Genomic DNA, 24,758 nt, shown 5'->3' with positions numbered 1-24,758 from the left:
ATGTAAAATGTGATATTTGTACCTAAATGAATGCTTTTGATATTCTCTACATTACATCTTGTACAAGCTAATGGTATTTATATCTCAGCATGACAATTGTTTAACCTTCTTGATATACTAATAAAATGTAATATTCAGCCTGCTAAACATTCTGTAATTGCTGACTATCAATCAGAGCAGGTTATAAAAGAATATACACTTATTTCAATCTGCCAGAAAACATTTATTTAGGTAGAAGTATCACAGATTACGTTACAAAACATCTTTGACAAAGCATGATCAGAATGGAAGACGATTTTTGATTTTCTTATAGTAGTTAGACCGGCTGTAACGCATAGCGCTATCTTTGTGAAGCCAGAGGTGAGTGAGACTTTCTATTGTCTTTTTTTCTGATGAGCTTCAGTCCATCTTACCAAAGCTGTTAATGTAGCAATCTACATCAGTTATTCTCAAATTGTGGTACGGTATTCCATCTAGTGGTACACCAAAAAATCACTAAATTAAGTGATTAGTGTATATTTTCCTATATTCAAACACAGTGTTACTGTTCAAACGGTGTGCAATGTTTCAGTGGCCAAAAATAATAGCTGTACTTGTTAAATAATTGATTGATTGATTGATTGATTGATACTTTTATTAGTAGATTGCACAGTACAGTACATATTCCGTACAATTGACCACTAAATGGTAAGACCCGAATAAGTTTTTCAACTTGTTTAAGTCGGGGTCCACGTTAATCAATTCATGGTAAAAAACCTTTGTATTGTTTTTAATGAATACTTAGGCGTTCTACGGCACTGTATAGTATGTCAGGCTTTGTGGTGCTACCTGAAGGAGGCAACTTTTTTCTGAGGTGGTGCTTGCTGAAAAAAATGTTTGAGAACCGATGATATACATTTTATCAATCAATGCACTCAACTGTAATGCAAACACGGACGTGAATCTCCTCCTCTCTACAAAGCACGCAAGCAGGCGTTCACTCCAATGTCGTCATCTTAGTTGGTAGAACGACTTGCCATGGCTTTGGATCTGAGATTTCCCTAATGTCCCCCTGGCTTTATGCATTTCTGCGAGGTATTTTCGAGCTTGTGGCTCAAAAATAACGGAACGCCATTACATTTTGTACACGCTACAGAATGGAACAAGGGTCAAAAAGGAGAAATTTGACAGCCCTAGTACAGTACAAACACAAAACGTCAGTGTCGACTTACTTCGAGAGCTTTGCGCTTCTTAGCCAGAAGTTTCTCGATGTCTGAGGCCACCTTCTCCACAATCTTTCGAGGCTGATTCTTCACCAAACTAAAACGTCTTCTTTCTTCGTTGTATATCTGGAAAACAGTTTTCAATGCAGAGTATTTGTACTGACATATTGTATTTACTCTCTGTGTGGAGTTTGCATGTTCTCCCCGTCAATGCTTGGGTTCCCTCCGGGTACTCCGGCTTCCTCCCACCTCCAAAGACATGCACCTGGGGATAGGTTGATTGGCAACACTAAATTGGCCCTAGTGTGTGAATGTGAGTGTGAATGTTGTCTGTCTATCTGTGTTGGCCCTGTGATGAGGTGGCGACTTGTCCAGGGTGTACCCCGCCTTCCGCCCGATTGTAGCTGAGATAGGCGCCAGCACCCCCCGCGACCCCGAAAGGGAATAAGCGGTAGAAAATGGATGGATGGAATTATAAAGTAGCAGCACAAAGGCTTCTTATTTTCAAAACCACAGGATTCAGTCGCTGCTTTTCATGTCATCTCTTCAAACAAACTCATTGAAGCAGTTTTCACTGGGGAATTTTGCCACTCTCGAGAGGAGAATGCAAAAAAACTCTTTTGAAGTTTTGTGCTTTTTATGACATCCACCCATCTAGTTTGTAACACTCTAGGGTCGCGTAGAGGGGGTGGGGGTGTTCTGCAGCCTATTTCAGCTGCACTCGAGCGGAAGGCAGCGTACACCCTTGACAAGTCGCTCGCTCATCGCAGGGCCAACACAGATAGATATCATGAAGGAAAAAACTCTTTCCTCATGGACATTATTCTCCTCGCTTGATCCCTCACTGCGTATATACTAAGGCTGTCTTCGAACAGGGATTTTTAAAGTCCAATCTGGCTTGTTAGACTTTGCCAATAGTCGACAATCATTGTTTTATGTATGCTACCATGAATGCGACATGGGGCCACAAGGAGAAAAACGGACTCCCAAATGAGCCAAATTATGGCACGATAACTTACAAGTAAAGACAACTACAGATTGTTTTCTTTGTTTAAAAATATCAATCAATCAATCAATCAATGTTTATTTATTGGGCCTTAATCACATGTGCCTCAAAGGGCTGCACAAATCACAACGACATCCTCGGTAGGGCCCACATAAGGGCAAGGAAAAACTCACCCCAGTGGGACGTGGACAATGATGACTATGAGAAACCTTGGAGAGGACCGCATATAAATAGAACGAGCACATTTTGAAAATATACGAATCATAATATTGTTGGGGGTTTTTTCACGCTTACATGTTGCGGTTAATTGCACTCTAACTTTTATGTGTCGTTATTTATACATTCTGAAAAAAATATGTGAAAATGTTCATCAGTCAAGTCATTGGTGTTAATTTTCAATCTATCAAGATAAAAAAAAAATATCAAAATCAAAATTATAAGATGTTATTTATGTAGTTTGCTCCTTTTACTCGCCTCATGCACTAACATTGTGTGGCTATTATTTATTTTACATACTGTATGTAGCATAAGCTATAAAGGATTGCTACTGCGAAATCTAGTGGACACATTAAGAACAGCAGTTTCTTTCATTCAAAAACTTTGAAAACATTTTTTTACTTAGCAAACTCATTCCGTGGGCCGAATAAAACCTGTTTGCGGGCCGGATCAGGCCATACGTTTGACACCCCTGATCAAGAGCAAGGGTGTCTGAACTTTTTCCATATAGTGCCGAATCACTGAATAATCAAAGGATACGAAATCCATCCATCCATCTTCTTCCGCTTATCCGAGGTCAGGTTGCGGGGGCAGCAGCCTAAGCAGGGAAGCCCAGACTTTCCTCTCCCTAACCACTTCGTCCAGTTCTTCCCGGGGGATCCCGAGGCGTTCCCAGGCCAGCCGAGAGACATAGTCTACCCAACATGTCCTGGGTCTTCCCCGTGGCCTCCTACCAGTCGGACGTGCCCTAAACACCTCCTTAGGGAGGCGTTCGGGTGGCATCCTGACCAGATGCCCAAACCACCTCATCTGGCTCCTCTCAATGTGGAGGAGCAGCAGCTTTACTTTGCGCTCCCCCCGGATGACAGAGCTTATCACCCTATCTCTAAGGGAGAGCCCCGCCACCCGGCGGAGGAAACTAATTTCTGCCGCTTGTACCCGTGACCTTGTCCTTCCGGTCATAACCCAAAGCTCATGACCATAGGTGAGGATGGGAACATAGATCGACCGGTAAATTGAGAGCTTTGCTTTACGGCTCAGCTGCTTCTTCACCACAACAGATCGATAAAGCGTCCGCAATACTGAAGACGCCGCACCAATCCGCCTGTCGATCTCACGGTCCACTCTTCCCTCATTCGTGAACAAGACTCCGAGGAATTTGAACTCCTCCACTTGGGGCAGGGTCTCCTGCCCAACCCGGAGATGGCACTCCACCCTTTTCCGGGCGAGAACCATGGACTTGGACTTGGAGGTGCTGAGTCTCATCCCAGTCGCTTTACAGTCGGCTGGGAACCGATCCAGTGAGAGCTGAAGATCCTGGCCAGATGAAGCCATCAGGACCACGTCATATGCAAAAAAGCAGAGACCTAATCCTGCATCCACCAAACCAGAACCCCTCAACGCCTTGACTGCGCCTAAAAATTCTGTCCATAAAAGTTATGAACAGAATCGGTGACAAAGGGCAGCCTTGGCAGAGTCCAACCCTCACATTGGAAACGTGTCAAATTTACTGCCAGCAATGCGGACCAAGCTCTGACACTGATCGTACAGGGAGCGGACCGCCACAATCAGACAGTACGATACTCCATACTCTCTGAGCACTCCCCACAGGACTTCCTGAGGGACACGGTCGAATGCCTTATCCAAGTCCACAAAGCACATGTAGACTAGTAGGGCAAACTCCCATGCACCCTCGAGGACCCTGCCGAGAGTATAGCGCTGGTCCACAGTCCCTCAACCAGGATGAAAACCACACTGTTCCTCCTGGATCCAAGGTTCGACTATCCGGCATAAACTCCTCTCTAGTTCACCTGAATAGACCTTACCGGGAAGGCTGAGGAGTGTGATCCCACAATAGTTGGAACACACCCTCCGATTCCACTTATTAAACAGAGGAACCACCACCTCGGTCAAAGAATCCAGAGGTACCGCCTCCGATGTTCATGCGATGCTGCAGAATCCAGATCCTTAAGGAACTCCGGGCAGCTCTCTTCCACCCCCGGGGCCTTGCCACGAGGAGCGTTTTAACTACCTCAGCAACCGCAGCCCCAGAAATAGGAGAGCCCATCACAGATTCACCAGGCACTGCTCCTTCATAGGAAGACGTGTTGGTGGGATTGAAAAGGGTCTACAAAGTATTGCCTCCACCGATCCACCACATCCGCAGTCGGGCTTCCCCTTCCTGAGGTGGCGGATGGTGGTCCAGAATCGCTTCAAAGCCGTCCAGAAGTCGTTTTCCATGGCTTCCCCGAACTCCTTCCATGTCCGAGTTTTTGCCTCCGCGACCGCTGAAGCCGCACACCGCTTGGCCTGTCGGTACCTGTCCGCTGCCTCCGCTGTTCCCTTGTCCCCAGTAGGACGAGGGAATCACCCGGGGGAGCACTTTCCAGTAGTCCCTTGTAGTGTATCAAAAAACGGTGGGTACTCTGAACCGCTGTTTGGTGCCTAACCACAAACAATAGTCAGGACCCGTCCCCCCCACCCGAAGGCGGAAGGAAGCTACCCTCTCGTCCAGCGGGTTAAACTCAAACGTGCAGGGTTTGAGCCAGGGGGGAAACAAGAGTTGCTACCCCAGCACGTCGCCTCTCACTGCGTGCAACACCAGTGTGGAAGATAGTCCAGCCCTTCTCGAGAGAACTGGTTCAAGAACCCTTGCTGTGCGTCAAAGTAAGTCAGACTATATCCAGCCGGAACTTCTCCACCTCGCAAACTAGCTCAGGTTACTTCCCCCCCAGCGAGGTGACATTCCACGTCCCAAGAGCTAGTTTATGTAGCCGAAGATCGGACCACCAAGTTCCCTGCCTTTGATTTTTCCGCCCAGCTCACAACACACCCGACCTCTATGGCCCCTCCCATGAGTGGTGAGCCCATTGGAGGGGTGACCCACAGTGCCTCTTCGGGCTGTTCCCATCTGGGCCCCATGGGGACAGGCCCGGCCACCAGGCGCTCGCCATCGTGCCCCAACTCCAAGTCTGACTCCAGAGCGGGGGCCCCGGTGACACGCGTCCGGGCGAAAAAACACCCTTTGTGTTGGTAACACAGGTGCACGATAAATATGAGACATACGGTTATCAGGATGATATTAAGTTAAAGTTAAAGTACCAATGACTGTCACACACACACTGGGTGTGGTGAAATGTGTCCTCTGCATTTGACCCATCCCCTGGGAGGTGAGAGGAGCAGTGAGTAGCAGCGGTGGCCACGCCCGGGAATCATTTTGGTGATTTAACCCACAATTCCAACCCTTGCTGCTGAGTGCCAAGCATGGAGGTAATGGGTCCCATTTTTATAGTGTTTGATATTACTCGGCCGGGGTTTGAACTCATGACCTACCGATCTCAGGGCGGACACTCTATCCACAAGGCCACTGAGCATGTGAAGAATAGGGGACGTGACATTAAAGGTTATAATGATAAACCACAGTTTTTCTCTTTCTCAATAAAACCACTAAAACTTTTAAAAATTCAAACTGAAGAAGATAGACATATTTAAACACTCAAATAGAAATATCATGACTCTTAAGTAGCCAGAACAATATCATTATACAAGATATTGTCTGCCAAAAAATAATCTTGTGTTGCTATTTATTTATTGTATTTAATTTTTCAAACAAAACATAGTCAGTTATAAGTGTGTATGAGTACTTTTTGAGCACATTCAACAATACCGTGATAACATTAACTGCGATAACGTTGGTGACAATAATCGTGAAATGCAATTTTCATATCGTAACATCCCTAATGATAATTTATGACGTCAAGCCAATAAATCCGATAACTTTAGAGTGTACAAATCAAGCGCTACTTTTCTCCAGCTCGCCTATTGTAAACTTCCCTTGAGCTTATTGTAAACAAACATAGCATGGATCGTTTGGAACTTCTTCACTGTTTCAGAGAAAGACGCCAAATTTATTGCAAACATTTGACGACCAGAAAAAAAACATTACACATCAACACATAAAAACCTTTTCAACCAACTGAAACACCAGCATCGCTACAAATTCAATGGTCTTTTTTGAAAACCTACAGCAGTTGTTCTCAAAAGGGGGTACGCGGACCCTTGGGGGTACTTGAAATTATGCCAAGGGCTCCGTGAGATTTTTTTTTAAATATTCTAAAAATAGCAGCAATTCAAAAATCCTTTATAAATATATTTATTGAATAATACTTCAACAAAATATGAATGTAAGTTCATAAACTGTGAAAAAAAAATACAACAATGCAATATTCACTGTTGACAGCTAGATTTTTTGTGGACATGTTCCATTAATATTGATGTTAATTTCTTTTTTTGTGAAGAAATGTTTAGAATGAAGTTCATGAATCAAGATGGATCATTTATCAGGTTTGGTTGCGCCATCTGTTTTTTTTTGCGATTGATTCTTTGCATGGAGTGAGAAGAGAAACTAAAAATGAGTGCTGCAGAGAGCAAATAACTGTTGATAAGACAGGAAAACTGACCTCAACAGTGTGATAGTTTTTTGTATTTTTCAAACGGACCGTAGTTAGACCAATGTGGTCTGTAAATTATGCAAGGCAGTTGTCCCCACCTAGACCTGTAATAACACACCACCTTAGCCACACTTACCTTTTAGAGTACAGCCGTAACTTCCTGGGACTAAACCTGCAGAAAATTGCTCTTCCCAGGTTTTTCTGTGTTCACATTAAAGTTAAAGTTATGAATAAATAAATGATAATCTGGTTGTACTTGTATAGCACTTTTCTACCTTAAGGTACTCAAAGCGCTTTGACACTACTTCCACATTTACCCATTCACACACTGATGGAGGGAGCTGCCATGCAAGGCGCTAACCAGCACCCATCAGGAGCAAGGGTGGAGTGTCTTGCTCAGGACACAACGGACGTGAATAGGCTGGTACTAGGTGGGGATTGAACCAGGAACCCCCGGGTTGCGCACGGCCACTCTCCCACTGCGCCACACCGTCCCCATGGATGGCTTTGAAAGTGAGGAGAATTATTTTAAAGTGGATACGATGTTTGATTGGTAGCCAGTGGAGTTGCTGCAAAACAGGGGTGATGTGCTGGATTGAAGGGGTTCTAGCGATTATCCGGGCTGCAGAGTTCTGGAGAAGCTGAAGTTTGTGAAGTGACTTGTGAGGAAGACCAAACAGGAGAGCGTTGCAGTAGTCCAGGCGAGAGATGACCAGGCTATGGACTAATATGGCAGCAGTATGTGGGGTAAGGGATGGGCGAAGACAATTAATGTTCCGTAGATGAAAGTAAGCAGACCGGGTAATGTTGTTTATGTGGGCTTGAAAGGAGAGTGTGCTGTCGAGGATGACACCCAGACTTTTGACTTGGGAGGAGGGGGAGACAGAGGAATTGTAGGGAGTAAAGAACAAGCCGTTTGATTTTGGCGAGAATGGTTTTTGTACCTACAAGTAGGATTTCAGTTTTATTACTATTAAGTTGAAGGGAATTGGATGAGAACCACTGCTTGAGTTCACTGAGGCAGTCTGTAAGGGAGGAAGAAGGAAGAGAGGCATTTGGTTTGTTTAAGATATAGAGCTGGGTGTCATCCGCATAACAGTGAAAATGTATTTTAAATTTATGGAAAATATTACCAAGGGGAAGAATGTAAATGATAAAAAGCAGGGGACTGAGAACAGAGCCCTGGGGGACACCAGAGGAAATGGGAGACGGGGTGGGGGGGTTTAAATTAACAGAGTTAAACAAACTGAGAGCGGTCGGAGAGATATGATCTAAACCAGTGAAGGGGTGTGCTTGTGATGCCAATACTGTACAATCTATGGAGGAGGACAGTGTTTTATAACCCCATTATTTACTTTTTACTGTTTAATTGATCTCAACTCTGTACACTGCTTCTGGATTTTTTTTAATTTTCCTGAAGGAATCAATAAAGTACTATCTATCTATCTATCTATCTATCTATCTATCTATCTATCTATCCATCTATCTATCTATCTATCTATCTAGTGTATATACTGTGATGAAATACGGAAATGCACAAATTACGCATCTCATTTGCAGTAAAGCTATACACAAACAAAACGGCATAAGGCTTACCACAATCACTTCTGTCTCAATTCTAGCGTCAAGGCCTGATAAGATATTGTGGCACCCGAAATTAAGTATTTTAAAATAAGAACGGAATTTAGATTAAAAAGGTGTGGGGGACACAAATGGCTTAAGTAAAGGGGACGTGGCTTGATAAGAGTGTTGAGAGGAATTAGATGCATATTTTGTATTATTAAAAATACATGATAAATTATTATTTACTTTTAGTGCAAAATAACAAAATTAACAACAAAGGAAACGGCTTTGAGCTATCTGCTACTAAATTTCATCGAGCAAGATTTGAACCTGTGATTTTCCACTCTCAAGATTGTGATCAAGTACTCTAACTGCTAGACCAAGACGGTCAGCATGACTACCATGCATTGCCATTACAAATAAATCCGTAATATATCTGGTAAGGCACTTAGGTTAGTCATTAAATTTCATATAAAGCATCCTGACATTTATTAATTTACATTTTCTCTCACATGTCGGGGGAGTAAAAAAAACAACTCCCGATGGCCTAGCCACTCCTGTAACCTGCTTTCTTCCACGTCCAATATAATGTACAGTAAGCAACACGGCAAACATTTTTAAATAATTTCTATCACAAATATCTCTCTACTGTGAAGGATTGCTACTTGCTCGAATATCTGAATGCTGATTGGTCAGCTGCCGCATGCTGTTAATCATTGTCATGTTGGCAAAAAGGCAGTGCCAGGAAGCCAATCAATGATCTTGTGGACAGTGCAAAGGGACAAGCTTCAGTCTGAGTGGCAGTATTCCACCTGGCACAAGTGTTTGACTTGTCTGCATTCAATGGTGTTACTTTATTTTTGGACGGTAAAAACTGAACCGGACAAAAACTGTCATTTGGAAAAAGTTCAGGGGATATGTCCCCCCCTGCACTCCTCCCCAAAATTACGCTCATGGTTGAAAAGAATAACATATATTTGTAAGTTGAACAGCAATATCATATTGAATGAGTTATTGTTTAATCCCATCATTCACGGTGTTTCAGCATAGAGGAGTTGATGTGCATTGAATGAACGAGCAGGCATTATTAGTGCAAGCTGCAGGCTGACCATCTGCTCAGCTGTGACACAAACAGAGAGGACTTGTGCCCACGCTACCGCACATCCTCCACACCGATTACGCCTCCCTCACTCGCCCCCGCTCACGTGATCTCTGCTCTACTTTGCCTCTTTCAGTCTTGATGGGACCAATTCAGGATTAGGGATTCTGCACTCCTCTTCAAGATTACTTTTTCTGATTGGTTTTATAGAAGATCAACTTAAAAAGCGACATAGTCTGTGCTTTTAATTCCATTAATCATCCAACTGCATAGTATGTCATTGAAATATTTTAGATTTTGACTAAGGTCGTGGTTACTTTCACTAGCAAAATATTACAGTCAATTATTAGACAGGAACAAAACAATATGAGAGCAACATGGAGCATCCTCAATAGCATTATTAAAAATGGCACTAAGAGGGATTACCCCCAATACTTCTCAGATGGAAGCAAAAATAATGACAACAGTAAGGAAGTAGTTGAAGCTTCAATAATTACTTTGTAAATATTGGACCAAAATTGGAGGAAAGGACTCTTGACTCAGTTTCAATTGAGGACTACAATGATACCATAGATAGAAATCCCAACTCAATATTCCTCAATAATGTGACACAGGAGGAAATATTTAAAACCGTGAAAAAATGCAAATCTAAGACTTTAACTGATTGAATTGGAATTGATATGGAAAATGTAAAAAAAAATGTGGTAGAAGAGATCTCAGGACCATTAACGTATATTAGCAACCTATCATTTCAAACAGGTAAATTCCTAAAGAAAATGAAAATAGCTAAAGTTGTACCAATTTATAAGACTGGAGACAAACACCAATTTACAAATTATAGACTTGTTTATTTACTTTCACAATTTTCTAAAATCATTGAAAAAACGTTCAATAACAGATTAGAGAGTTTCACAAACAAAAATCGAATACTCGCTGAGAACCAATATGGCTACAGAGCTAATGTTTCAACTTTGATGGCTTTAATTGAAGTTACAGAATAAATGACCACTGCAATAGATAGTAAAAAATGTGCGGGACGGGAGCAGTGTTTATGGATCTAACTAAAGCATTTGACGCAATTCATCACAATATTTTAATAAAAAAACTAGAATGGTATGGCATCAGAGAGTTGGTCTTAAATTAGATTTTAAGTTATTTAACGAACAAGAAACCTTACATGAAGCTTGGCGAACACACATTTACAACGCTAAATATATCCTGTGGTGTACCTCAGGGATCAATACTAGGACCAAAACTGTTCAATCTCTATATAAATGACAATTGTAAAGTTAATAAAAACATTTAAAGTTAGTATTATTTGCGGATCATACAACAGCATTTTGTTCAGGAGAAAACACACAGAAGCTAATACAAATAATAACAGAATAAATTAACAAATTTAAAAGATGGTTTGACAAAAACAAACTATCTTTGAATCTCAGTAAAACTGAAATAACGCTATTTGGTAACAGTAGAAGAGAAAGTCAAACACAAATACAAATACACAGAATAAAAATTGAAAGAGTCAGGAAACAAGCAACGAGAGAAAAGCAGTTGAAAGAGACGGCTTAGGTGACTGGCCAGTTCTGCGTCACACTCTATGAGGACCCTCATTGGGATTTCATCCGGCATGAGGCCCTACCTGGGTCTAGGTTCTCTGGGATGTTCCTCACCTCTTTGGGTTTGAAGTAGACATCGCAAAGATAATAGGATGGTGGAAGGCTCTGAAGCTGGGGTTGTGCTGATGCCCCAGGCAATGTGCACTTGTTTGCAAAAGTTTGGCAGAAGATGTTGGCCTTTTCACTTGCTGAGATTTGGGGGATACCCCTATGTTCGATGACGGGTATGTCCGTAGAGCCACTTCTCCCAGAGAGTGAATTCACAATGCCCCGCCATTTGTTTGAGCTGGGTGTTTTGTCCGTTTTTCAGCTTGCTGTTGTATTGTCTCTTTGCTAATTTCTCAGTTTGATTGAACACTGGTCTTGCTTCCATAAAGCAACAGTGAACCACATTAACTCGAAGTCTTCAGGGTCTTTAGATGGATTGCGGTAGATGGATACACCTTCTCGACAGTAGACTGGTATACTGCCGATCTCTGCGATAGCTGAGTGAGTAGCCAGGAATCCGTAGCTCATCTGCCCAATCTGGAATGGTGGTGTCCAAGAATGTCTCTACCAAGATAACAATCGATGGCTTCTTCTCTGAGCAAAGGTTGAAGAGGTCCCCAATATCGGTTCTTAATCCTCAGAGGTTCACTAGAAGGATTTCCAGTTTATTTTCGCTAAGTCATAGTCGTGGTCTTTACGTAGGTCGGCTTTGGGTGGTCTGTCTGTTTCGAGGCTTTCTTATTAATTTCCAAGCATGTTGTCGGCAACAGGGAGAGCTGGCCCCTGCGCCCTTGAAACACACCTGAGTAGTGCGGCAGAGATCAGTGCATACATCACCTAATTTAAAAGCCTCTTGCATGTGCAGAGGACTGAAAACGGATCGGGTTTCTTAAGAAACCACTTGGCCAAGGATGGGGTGATTGCTCTATTTATGATCTCTATTACACCCTTGATCTATAGATATTTATGTGTTGAAAGTAAAATAAATATCAATATCTGACTTTTATTGACCGAGACCCTTTTGGTCCCCGGGACCTTTAACATTCACCAAAATTGATGGGAGTCCTAAGTGTTACATTCTATATTATATTGGTTCTGATTCTGGAAATAAAAAGTTTCAAAATGGTCCCCATATTCTTTAATTTTTCAGTGTGGAGCCCCCAGTGAAAAAAATAGGGACACCCCTGATCCACGTGCTAAGAATATCCAAAGAGAAAAAAAGACAAAAAAGGTTTTATTATAATGCACCTGTTATTTTTACACTGCTTGGTGCACGTTAAAAGTAGTAAGAGCTGAACACTTAACAAGAAAATAGAGAAAGAAGGACACTCACCCCTTTTAGCTGCTGAGCTCCACTGATGTGCTGAAAGACTCTGTCAATCTCCTGCTCGATGCGCCTCGCCCAGTGCATTATCCTGCAGACAACCGTCACAACCTCACTGCAAAGCCTCGACTGTGTGTACATTTGCGTGTCACAGCATCATCACGCACCAACTTGTAAGCTTGAATTGCAATATACAATATTTAAATATATGATGACTGATTAGCACGCTGTTGATCTGCATCCATTTTCCACACTTGGAAGGTGGAAAAAATGGGATGATGACCATAGAACAGAAAATGGAACTAACTGTGACGTAAAAAAAAAAAGCACACATCTCTCTCCTGGCTGTTGTGTGTGACCAATATGACCAAGTTAACAATAATTGAAAAATGATAAGAGGCACGCACCCTGCTGTGTTTCGCCTGAATGTGAAGAGACTCACCTCCCAGTTATGTTAAAGTAGGAATGTTCAAAAGATACTTGAAAAAATTAAGATGGTTTTATAAAAGGGACTGTTTGACCCTGAAACAGAGAATTTCTCATGATTTTAGGAGGCGGTCAATACAATATTCAAGCAGAAACTCATTTCAAGCAGTTTCACTGTACTGTATACATGCTGGCTGTTATTTATTGTACTACACAATAGCTCATTCTATTCGTATGTATTTCCTTTGTTACATTGTAATTGTTAAACTGTTACTGTACTGGCGGTTTTAATTCACGTTGTTTGCAACAGCTTTACACAATTACAATGAATAAAAAACATTACATAGTAGAAAATGGCTGGATACATTAGGAATGTAACAATATGACAATTTCATATCACGGTTATCGCTGTATTGTTGAATGTGCACAAAAATTACTTTAAAGACACACCAAAATATTTTGACCAAGTTATTTTTTAAATAACTAAAATAAATATACACACTGTTAGAAAACTCACTATTTTGCATGTTTTGTGTTTCACCGATAGTTTTAGTCTTAGTATTTTATTGTTTTAATTGCTAAACTTTTACTCTTTTTAATATTGGTTTGTACTGTAGCATTAATATACACACCTATGTGCGGCTTAAATACCGGTGCGCTCTACAGTCCGGAAAATATGGTACATTTTAAAATAAGTGAAGATAGAACATGTTAAAACAGAAAATAACCGGATATTTACAGTAAATCAACACCTACATTAATAATCCACTCATCCATTTTTCTAATGCTTGTGCCTCATAATTTTGCCAAAACAAGGAAATGACACAATATGTGACTCCATAAGTCAAATTAGGAACCTTAGTTACCTGCTCGCTGATTTACTGTACTACTAAAGAAGTTGTCAAGTATGTTCACTGTGTTATTTAATGCCATTTCATTTCAGTGTCCTAAAATTGTTCTTAGAGTGCAATAATCCAGCGGCCACAAGACATTGATACAATGTTGATTGTACATACATGACCTTCAAAACTCACTTTTAAACATCCATCCATCCGTTTTCTAATAAATCAACCTATCCACCGGGTGCATGTCTTTGGAGGTGTATGGAGTCATGGGGGAGGACATGAAAACTCCACACAGAAAGACCCTGAGCCCGGGGATCAAACTCAGGACCTTTGTATTGTGACCCTGTCCCATTGTGCTGCCTGACCTTGAAACAACGTTAAAAAATAGTTGTATTTGTAAATTGAGACAACATTGATGTCTAACGTTGGATTAATTTTATTAGTTGGGAAATTAACACATTTCAATGGTCAAATCAATGTCACAATCTAACATTGAATAAACGTCAAAAAGCATGTTGTTTCAACATTAAATTAATGGTAAATGGGTTATACTTGTATAGCGTTTTCTACCTTCAAGGTACTACTTCCATATTCACCCATTCCACGACCCATTAGGAGCAAGGCTGAAGTATCTTGCTCAAGGACACAATGAACAGACGTGACTAGGATGGCGGGATTGATCCAGGAACTCTCAGGTTGTTGGCACCGCGGCTCTACCAACCGAGCCACGCCATCCATCCATCCATTTTCTACTGCTTGTTCCTTTTGGGATCCCGGGGGGTGCTAGAGCCTATCTCAGCTGCATTCGGGAGGAAGGCGGGGTACATCCTGGACAAGTCGCCACCTCATCGCAGGGCCAACACAGATAGACAACATTCACACTCACATTCACACACTAGGGCCAATTTAGTGTTGCCAATCAACCTATTCCCAGGTGCATGTTTTTGGCGGTGGGAGGAAGCCGGAGTACCCGGAGGGAACCCACTCAGTTACGGGGAGAACATGCAAACTCCACACAGAAAGATCCCGAGCCCGGGATTAAACTCAGGACTACTCAGGACCTTCGTATTGTAAGACACATGCACTAACACCCTGGTGCACCGTGCTGCCCCCCGAGCCATGCCATCACTTTGTATTTTTGATATAGAATATTGGTTGGAAAATAACCAAGAATCAATGGTCAAATTAACGTTTAATGTCTTGTGCCTGCTGGTAAGAAACGTGTGTTTTATGTATCATAAAATTTTCTGTTACAATAAATCAAACAATCAAAAAATTTTGTGGTCCCCTTTAATTTGAAAAGTATTGAAAATTGTCTAAATACCTTTTAGTATCGTTATCAAAATATCGGTATCGGGACCACACTAGGGCTTCACGGTGGCAGAGGGGTTAGTGCGTCTGCCTCACAATACGAAGGTCCTGCAGTCCTGGGTTCAAATCCAGGCTCGGGATCTTTCTGTGTGGAGTTTGCATGTTCTCCCCGTGAATGCGTGGGTTCCCTCCGGGTACACCGGCTTCCTCCCACTTCCAAAGACATGCACCTGGGGATAAGTTGATTGGCAACACTAAATTGGCCTTAGTGTGTGTATGTGAGTGTGAATGTTGTCTGTCTATCTGTGTTGGCCCTGCGATGAGGTGGCGACTTGTCCAGGGTGTACCCCGCCTTCCGCCCGATTGTAGCTGAGACCCCGCGACCCCGAAAGGGAATAAGCGGTAGAAAATGGATGGGACCACACTAGTGTTCAGTGAGATACAGTATGTGAAGATGGTCCACTGTCTAAGCGTTCTCTCAAAATAAAACGTTTATATTTTGCATTATTTAACAAATGAGCGGCTCTAAAATTAGACACTGTATCCAAAATATGTTTTTGATTTTTGAATGTCAACACTGATGAGGCAGAAAGAGTCGTTGAATTAAAAGCAAGCAATGTTGCATAAATAAGTAAAAGACTTCAGTCGTAAAAATATGTTTCATTCAGCAGAACAAAATAGGTCAGTCAATGTTCCTCCATTGCTTGTTTGATTATTTTTAGAAAGGATATAGAGATAAAAAGCGGAAACATTAAAGGCTTGTTTCAAATCATTTGGGCCATTACTATTATTAGGATTTCCACTTCATGCCCCATCTCATAGACGTCCATAGCAACTAAGACAACTTGTGACAACAGAATCCGAACAAAGTGCGACGTGAGGATGTAGGATTGACCTTCTCTTTACATTTATGCAAGTATAAAATACATTTACACAATTCCCTTATGTGAGATTTGCTCCAGGCAAATAAAATAAAATATGCATAAAGTCAGCTCTAATGGAATTTCACAGCACATTTGCAGGCATGTAAGCGAGCGAAGCCGCAGGGGACACAATTGTTTTGTATAATAAACTAAAGCGGATGTAATAAGGTCAATTACGTGGTTTATTCTGTGTACATGATTGTTAAGTTTAATAACATATTAAAGCAAATACAGTCAATAAAGATTTTGAAGGACTATAATGATGATAATATTAATAATAGTGAGGTTATTTGGTTCGTTGGCGACTTGTCCAGGGTGTACGCCGCCTTCCGCCCGAATGCAGCTGACAAACGGTAGAAAATGGATGGATGGATGTTTTAATTCGAAAATAATTATAGCATCATTTACCATTGGCATTCAACACAATGGAATGTTTTGACCCTATACGCCATTCTAGCAAGGTTTTTCATTGTTCCCCCCCAAAAAAAGAAAGCACACACAGGGATGGATCAGTTAGTATTTTTTAAAGTATTAGAAGCTGTTAAGTTATAACTACCTTAGCAAAGAAAATGTTAAAGATTTTACAATCCTTGATATTGGTTGTTGCGGGTTATACAACTAGCATTAGCATTAGCATAAGCGTAATGTTTTTCTGTGCTTTCATTTGGCTTTTGGTCATCAAGTAGTCATATAACTGGTAAAAAATCCATTCACATTACACGTGGAAGTTATTTAGAATAATAAATAAATCTCGAGTCTTCTCACAATGACAACAGTCACATTTTGTCAATTTTCGTGACGTTCTGCGTTCAATAGTAGATTCTGTTCTTATTGGTCAATTTTGTAATTCCTTCTGCCATTCTGTGAACGGAGAAATCATATGGCCTTACAGAATCCAAACCGATTAGTAAAACGAACAAAAAACGTCGTAATTTTTTTCATGAACCATTCCTAGCTAGCATGCTAGCCACCAATGTGGATATATTGTGATAAAATTTCTTGCGTCAACAGATGGTTGTTAAAGTGTTTACTATAAACTATACATGCTAACACCTAGCAATATAGTGCTACCGACTAAAAGTGCGGTTATATCCTAAGTTGCCATCATGTCACGCTAACATACACAATTTAGCTCAAATCAATCCTAATAGCTAGCACCTAGCAAGTGCCAATTGATTGATTGATTGATTGATTGATTAAAACTTTTATTATAACACTGCTCTAAACTGTGGTACGTGTACCACTAGTGCAGTGCTTCTCAAATATTTTCTGTTACGCACCCCTAGGGAGGAGAAAAAATTTTGCACCCACTCCCCCCACTCTCCACCGTAACTATAAATAGTCAAATTTTTCCATAAAATTAAATTTAACTATACCTCTGCATAAAATTGTGAACTTAATAACATTAATCTTTACCCGTCTTTCAGCGTGGTTACAGTGAAGCCAAGTGATACATACACTTCATCATATTCTGGTACAGCAAAACAAAGCATGTTCCCAGAGGTCTCACGCGCCCTTGTTATTATTTCGCCTAACCTCCGTGTGTGTTTTCTATCCACCCTGAAGTGGAGTGGATATCTTTGGTGGGGTTTTTTCCTTGCTCATTGTGCCCTGGCCCTTCCCCCTTGCCGACCTTGGAGGTTCCAGATTATTGACTAGTTTATATAGTGTGTGTTTCTGCCCCATCACTTTTTATTTGCCCTTTTGGACTTGATGAGGTGGCGACTTGTCCAGGGTGTACACCGCCTTCCGCCCTATTGAGAGAGGCACCAGCGCACTCCGCGACCCCAAAGAGAATAAGCGGTAGGAAATGGATGGATAAAGACTCATTGTTTTTTGTTTTTTTTATTCCATCCTGCCTACCGTCTCTGCATCTGGGATCAACACCTTGACCAAGTCCCAACATAAATATATATAATCATATATATGTATGTATACATATATATACATACATATACACACAAATATACATCCCGATCCAGGTTTTTGCACTTCCGATCCGATACTGATATTGTTTTTGCACTTCCGATACGCTACCGATACTGGCCGATACTGGCCTATCCGAGCATGTATTAAACTTTAAAGTATTTAACCTACTTAGTTGTCAGATTCATGTTGAAAAGGGTTTTACTACGCTTGATAACAACTAGCCAGCTGAATTAGGTGAGTTTGAATAATACACAATAGTTGGTATTCAAGGATAAACACAAAATATCAAAAATTATACATGACAAACAGAAATGGCATCATTAAACGGTAAAAAAGTGAACAGTATAAAGTGCAAATAATGCTGTAAACCTTATTTAAAAAAGCAAAACACACAAAAAACCTGAGTGGGATAATATGTCTATAACTCAGCATCAATACTTGCTCTTGAACAAGTGTAAACTTTAAAAAAAAATAAAATATATATATATATATATATATATATATATATCTACACACTCCCTTCAATTGTTTGCCCTAGTCAGGGGGATCAAACAATTGAAGTCCAAGCATAATGGGGAGATTCTTTCTAACAAAGACGAGCGCTTCAAGATGCTCAGGTGTCAGCCTGCTCCTGTGTTCATCTATGATGAGTGCTAAAAAGCCTCTCACTCTCAAGAGTAATTAAAATTTCTTACAACTTTACCACCACGCTTTACTTTATTGTGGCATGTTTTGCACTCCACCTCTTCATCTTTTTCGTTTTGTAGGGTAATATAATCCCACACAGCTGACATTTTTACCGTAACTTTTAATTCACATGGCCATCTGAACGGTTACAACACAGACTTGTGGATGTTTTGAAGGTGTGCTGGAAAATGCGGAACGGAGTAGAGGGAGCAGCAGAAGAGTGGAATGTATTATTTAAATCGGTGCGTTGGAAAACATGGACCGGGATTTTTTTTAAACTGGATCTGGATCGGCATTTTCCCATGCCTTGCTGATACGCATTTTTTGGCAAATATCGGCGGCTGATCCAATCCAAATATCGGATCGGGACAACCCTTATATATATATATATATATATATATATATATATATATATATATATATATATATATATATATATATACACACACACACACATACATATATATAGATAATATATATATATATATATATCTACACACACACACACATATATATATATATATATATATATATATATATATATATATATATATATATATATATATATATATATATTTACATACAAAAGTAAAAGAAGAAGTAAACGTATTAGGTCCTACCCCTATACATATACAATATATATTTACAATAGATAATACAATAATATACATAATATAATTCAGTTCAGTGGTTGCTGCTTAGATGCTATATATTATCTATATATAATACATTTAAATTCACACACTTACATATATACATATGTACACACACATATATACACACACATATATACAATTTATATATATTTATACATATATATATACATACATATACATATATATATATCTTGATTGGATTATCCGGAGAATAGTGCTCGATACCGTGGTAGAGCGCAATGTGTAGGTGTGGGGAAAAAATCACAAGACTACTTCATCTCTACAGATCTGTTTCATGAGGGGTTCCCTCAATCATCAGGAGATTTTAATGGAAGCATTCACATACAATGGTTTATATAGAGCACAGAGTGGGTGGGTACAAGCAGGCGTAGGGTGTGGTGATTGGCTCATGTGTTACCTAGGAGGTGTTTCCGTCTATGGCGGCATGTTGAAATGATTTCACTGCGCTTGTTGAGGGATGATAGCTCTGGATGATATATAATAAACAGTTTCTCTTTTAAGCATAGGTTGCATCTTTTATTACCACTGTTGTAAGGTGTGCTGGATGCAAGAATTTGCCATGTTATTGAATATTCAACATTATTGTCTTTGAGGTTCCAAATGTGTTTGCTGAGTTCGGTAGAATTCTGCAAAGTCTGGTTTCTAAAGGAGGCGTTGTGATTATTCCATCTTGTTTTGAACGCTCCTTCGGTTAATCCTACGTACGTGTCGGATGTGTTAATGTCCTTGCGTATTACCTTTGCTTGGTAAACGACTGATGTCTGTAAGCACCTTCCGTTGAGAGGGCAATCAGGTTTCTTGCGACAGTTACATTCATTATTGGTTTCAGAGTCGTTTAGTCTGGGGGTAGGCAGTCCTTTTGCAATTGCTTTGTTGTGGTTTGAAATGATTTGTTGCATGTTATTCATACAGCTGTAGCTCAATTTAATGTTGTTCTTGTTGAATATTTTTCTTAGAGTGTTGCCTTTGGGGAAGTGTTTGTCGATCAGAGTGAGGAACTTGCGGCCGATGTTGGTTGAGACGTCTTTGCTGAATGGCGGATTGTACCAGATGATGTTGTTTCGTTTTCTGCTCTTTTTTGGTTGGTTTCCTGGGGTGGGTTCATAGGTGAGGGTGAAGTTGTATCCGCTTTCATCAAGTGCTTTCTGGTACGGGGGGGTTGCTTGGTCGAATTCAGCTTTGCTGGATGACAGCATCGATAGCCTTTTATTAATTCCGGTAGGTATTCTTTTCGTGGTGGTGGGTGGGTGGTTGCTGTCGTGGTGCACGTATTGGAGTGTTGTGTTGGGTTCCGTGAATGGTTGGTAGCTGTTATTTCTCAGGTTGAAAGTGACGTCGAGGAAGTTGACGGTTTGCTTGTTGGCTTCAATCGTGATCCGTAGGCCGTTTTCTTTGAAGATTTGGCATATGCGCTTCTTGGTGTTCTCGCTGCTCCTTGGCAAGGCGCGGCACACTGCCAGTCCATCATCACGGTAAATACCAAGGTTCAGGTTGAGGCTAGCAAGCTGGGAGAGGAGGAAACTCCCAACGAGTTCGCACGTTTCTGCTCCGTCAAAACTCCCCATAGTGACGTCAAATGTTGAATTGTTCTTTTTTTGCCATGGTGTACTGTTGTGGATGAGTATGGAGTTCTTTGCGTGGATGATGATGTTTCTTTCGTCGCCTGTGATTGAGTCGTAGTCCGAGGCGAAGTTTAGTGCTTGGGTCAGTAGGTCTTGCGTGATGGAAGGGTAAAATTCTTCGATGTCAAAGGAGATAAAGTTGTGTTGTTGTTTGTCTTGGATGTTGTTGAACCATTTGATTACTGCTGCTGTATTTCTCCATTGGTTGAGTGGTGTTTTGTCCTTGATTTTTGCGTTGATTCTGTCCAGGATTATTTTGCTGATTTTTCCTATTTCGGATTTAGTTGGGTTTATTAGTCGGCATGTTGGGTTATTTGCGAAGTTGGGTTTGTGGTCCTTCAGTGTGATGAAGGCTTCTTTGTTGGCTGTGGCGTCCACCCTGTCCTCAATGTCCAGTTTGGTTGCGATCCGCTTGTTTTCAGAGTGGATGTTCTGTAAAGTGTTGGGTTGCGCTTTTTTGTATGATTTGGTGATGCTTTTGTCCAGTAAAGAGTTATGTTCTGGTATGTCCATTCTGTAGAAGTTTGTGGTTTTATCGGCGGCTATGATGAGGTTGCTTACTTTCTTGATGCGCTCCGTGTCATTTTTCAGCTTGGTGAGGAATGGGTTGCGGGCTGGCTTAAATTTGACTGATTGTATCATTTTGAGCATGTCGTTCTCAAAGTCCTTTAATTCCTTGACTGTGGGTGGGTTCTTGGTAGATTTGAATCCGTAAGTTTCCTTTTGCGTTCCTTTTGTTTCAGGGTGGAGGAAAAAGTGTGCTTTCCACCGCATCCTTCTTAGGAAGTGTTCCGTCTTTTCTATGAGTCTTTGCTTGTAGTCCTTCTGCGCGGGTATGGGAATAATCCAATCAAGATATATTCCGCTCCAAATTTACATTTGTTGAGCACTGTACGACGATCCGAAATGGAAAAGTTCAGCATCGACTACTCCACGAAGAACATTCCCATACCCGCGCAGAAGGACTACAAGCAAAGACTCATAGAAAAGACGGAACACTTCCTAAGAAGGATGCGGTGGAAAGCACACTTTTTCCTCCACCCTGAAACAAAAGGAACGCAAAAGGAAACTTACGGATTCAAATCTACCAAGAACCCACCCACAGTCAAGGAATTAAAGGACTTTGAGAACGACATGCTCAAAATGATACAATCAGTCAAATTTAAGCCAGCCCGCAACCCATTCCTCACCAAGCTGAAAAATGACACGGAGCGCATCAAGAAAGTAAGCAACCTCATCATAGCCGCCGATAAAACCACAAACTTCTACAGAATGGACATACCAGAACATAACTCTTTACTGGACAAAAGCATCACCAAATCATACAAAAAAGCGCAACCCAACACTTTACAGAACATCCACTCTGAAAACAAGCGGATCGCAACCAAACTGGACATTGAGGACAGGGTGGACGCCACAGCCAACAAAGAAGCCTTCATCACACTGAAGGACCACAAACCCAACTTCGCAAATAACCCAACATGCCGACTAATAAACCCAACTAAATCCGAAATAGGAAAAATCAGCAAAATAATCCTGGACAGAATCAACGCAAAAATCAAGGACAAAACACCACTCAACCAATGGAGAAATACAGCAGCAGTAATCAAATGGTTCAACAACATCCAAGACAAACAACAACACAACTTTATCTCCTTTGACATCGAAGAATTTTACCCTTCCATCACGCAAGACCTACTGACCCAAGCACTAAACTTCGCCTCGGACTACGACTCAATCACAGGCGACGAAAGAAACATCATCATCCACGCAAAGAACTCCATACTCATCCACAACAGTACACCATGGCAAAAAAAGAACAATTCAACATTTGACGTCACTATGGGGAGTTTTGACGGAGCAGAAACGTGCGAACTCGTTGGGAGTTTCCTCCTCTCCCAGCTTGCTAGCCTCAACCTGAACCTTGGTATTTACCGTGATGATGGACTGGCAGTGTGCCGCGCCTTGCCAAGGAGCAGCGAGAACACCAAGAAGCGCATATGCCAAATCTTCAAAGAAAACGGCCTACGGATCACGATTGAAGCCAACAAGCAAACCGTCAACTTCCTCGACGTCACTTTCAACCTGAGAAATAACAGCTACCAACCATTCACGAAACCCAACACAACACTCCAATACGTGCACCACGACAGCAACCACCCACCCACCACCACGAAAAGAATACCTACCGGAATTAATAAAAGGCTATCGATGCTGTCATCCAGCAAAGCTGAATTCGACCAAGCAACCCCCCCGTACCAGAAAGCACTTGATGAAAGCGGATACAACTTCACCCTCACCTATGAACCCACCCCAGGAAACCAACCAAAAAAGAGCAGAAAACGAAACAACATCATCTGGTACAATCCGCCATTCAGCAAAGACGTCTCAACCAACATCGGCCGCAAGTTCCTCACTCTGATCGACAAACACTTCCCCAAAGGCAACACTCTAAGAAAAATATTCAACAAGAACAACATTAAATTGAGCTACAGCTGTATGAATAACATGCAACAAATCATTTCAAACCACAACAAAGCAATTGCAAAAGGACTGCCTACCCCCAGACTAAACGACTCTGAAACCAATAATGAATGTAACTGTCGCAAGAAACCTGATTGCCCTCTCAACGGAAGGTGCTTACAGACATCAGTCGTTTACCAAGCAAAGGTAATACGCAAGGACATTAACACATCCGACACGTACGTAGGATTAACCGAAGGAGCGTTCAAAACAAGATGGAATAATCACAACGCCTCCTTTAGAAACTAGACTTTGCAGAATTCTACCGAACTCAGCAAACACATTTGGAACCTCAAAGACAATAATGTTGAATATTCAATAACATGGCAAATTCTTGCATCCAGCACACCTTACAACAGTGGTAATAAAAGATGCAACCTATGCTTAAAAGAGAAACTGTTTATTATATATCATCCAGAGCTATCATCCCTCAACAAGCGCAGTGAAATCATTTCAACATGCCGCCATAGACGGAAACACCTCCTAGGTAACACATGAGCCAATCACCACACCCTACGCCTGCTTGTACCCACCCACTCTGTGCTCTATATAAACCATTGTATGTGAATGCTTCCATTAAAATCTCCTGATGATTGAGGGAACCCCTCATGAAACAGATCTGTAGAGATGAAGTAGTCTTGTGATTTTTTCCCCACACCTATACATATATATATATATATATATATATATACACATACATACATACACATACACACATAATCACATACATACAGAAGTGCATATACCCAAAATACACATATGTCCATCATATATAGAAACACACACACATCTCAGCCTATCTCAGCTACAATCGGGCGGAAGGCGGGGTACACACTGGACAAGTCGCCTCCTCATCGCAGGGCCAACACAGATAGACAGACAACATTCACACTCACATTCACACACTAGGGCCAATTTAGTGTTGCCAATCAACAAAAGAAATATATAAATACATTATTTTTACACTTACATTGAAAACATTACATGTGACTAATCTTTTGTAGATGTCAAGATTGGCTCAAAAGGGAGTGGGAAGAAGTAAACTTATTAGGTCCCACCCCTATACATATACAATATATATTTACAATATATAATACAATAATATATATAATCTAATTCAGTTCAGTGGTTGCTGCTTAGATGCTATATATTATCTATATATAATACATTTAAATTCACACACTTACATATATACATATGTACACACACATATATACACACACATATATACACACACATATATACAATTTATATATATTCATACATATATATATACATACATATACATATGTATATATATATATATATATACACACATACATACATACACACATAATCACATACATA

At 40.9% G+C, this 24,758-nt stretch overlaps 1 protein-coding gene across 2 annotated transcripts in view; it reads right to left on the bottom strand.

The window, feature by feature from the left end:
* Positions 1-24,758, bottom strand: part of LOC133534961 (voltage-dependent calcium channel subunit alpha-2/delta-2-like) — a 107,216-nt gene that overhangs the window by 66,719 nt on the left and 15,739 nt on the right. For both annotated transcript variants that reach the window (XM_061874327.1, XM_061874326.1), the window contains exons 2-3: positions 12,478-12,559; positions 1,212-1,328 (exon numbers count right to left, since the gene is read on the bottom strand). In XM_061874327.1, coding sequence (XP_061730311.1) covers positions 1,212-1,328; positions 12,478-12,559 — 199 coding nt within the window. The remainder of the gene's footprint in view (positions 1-1,211; positions 1,329-12,477; positions 12,560-24,758) is intronic.

This window comes from Nerophis ophidion, linkage group LG16 (assembly GCF_033978795.1).
Source record: "Nerophis ophidion isolate RoL-2023_Sa linkage group LG16, RoL_Noph_v1.0, whole genome shotgun sequence".
Lineage (NCBI taxonomy): Eukaryota > Metazoa > Chordata > Actinopteri > Syngnathiformes > Syngnathidae > Nerophis > Nerophis ophidion.
Note: the sequence above shows the minus strand (reverse complement) of the source record. Positions and strands in the feature narration are given on the sequence as shown.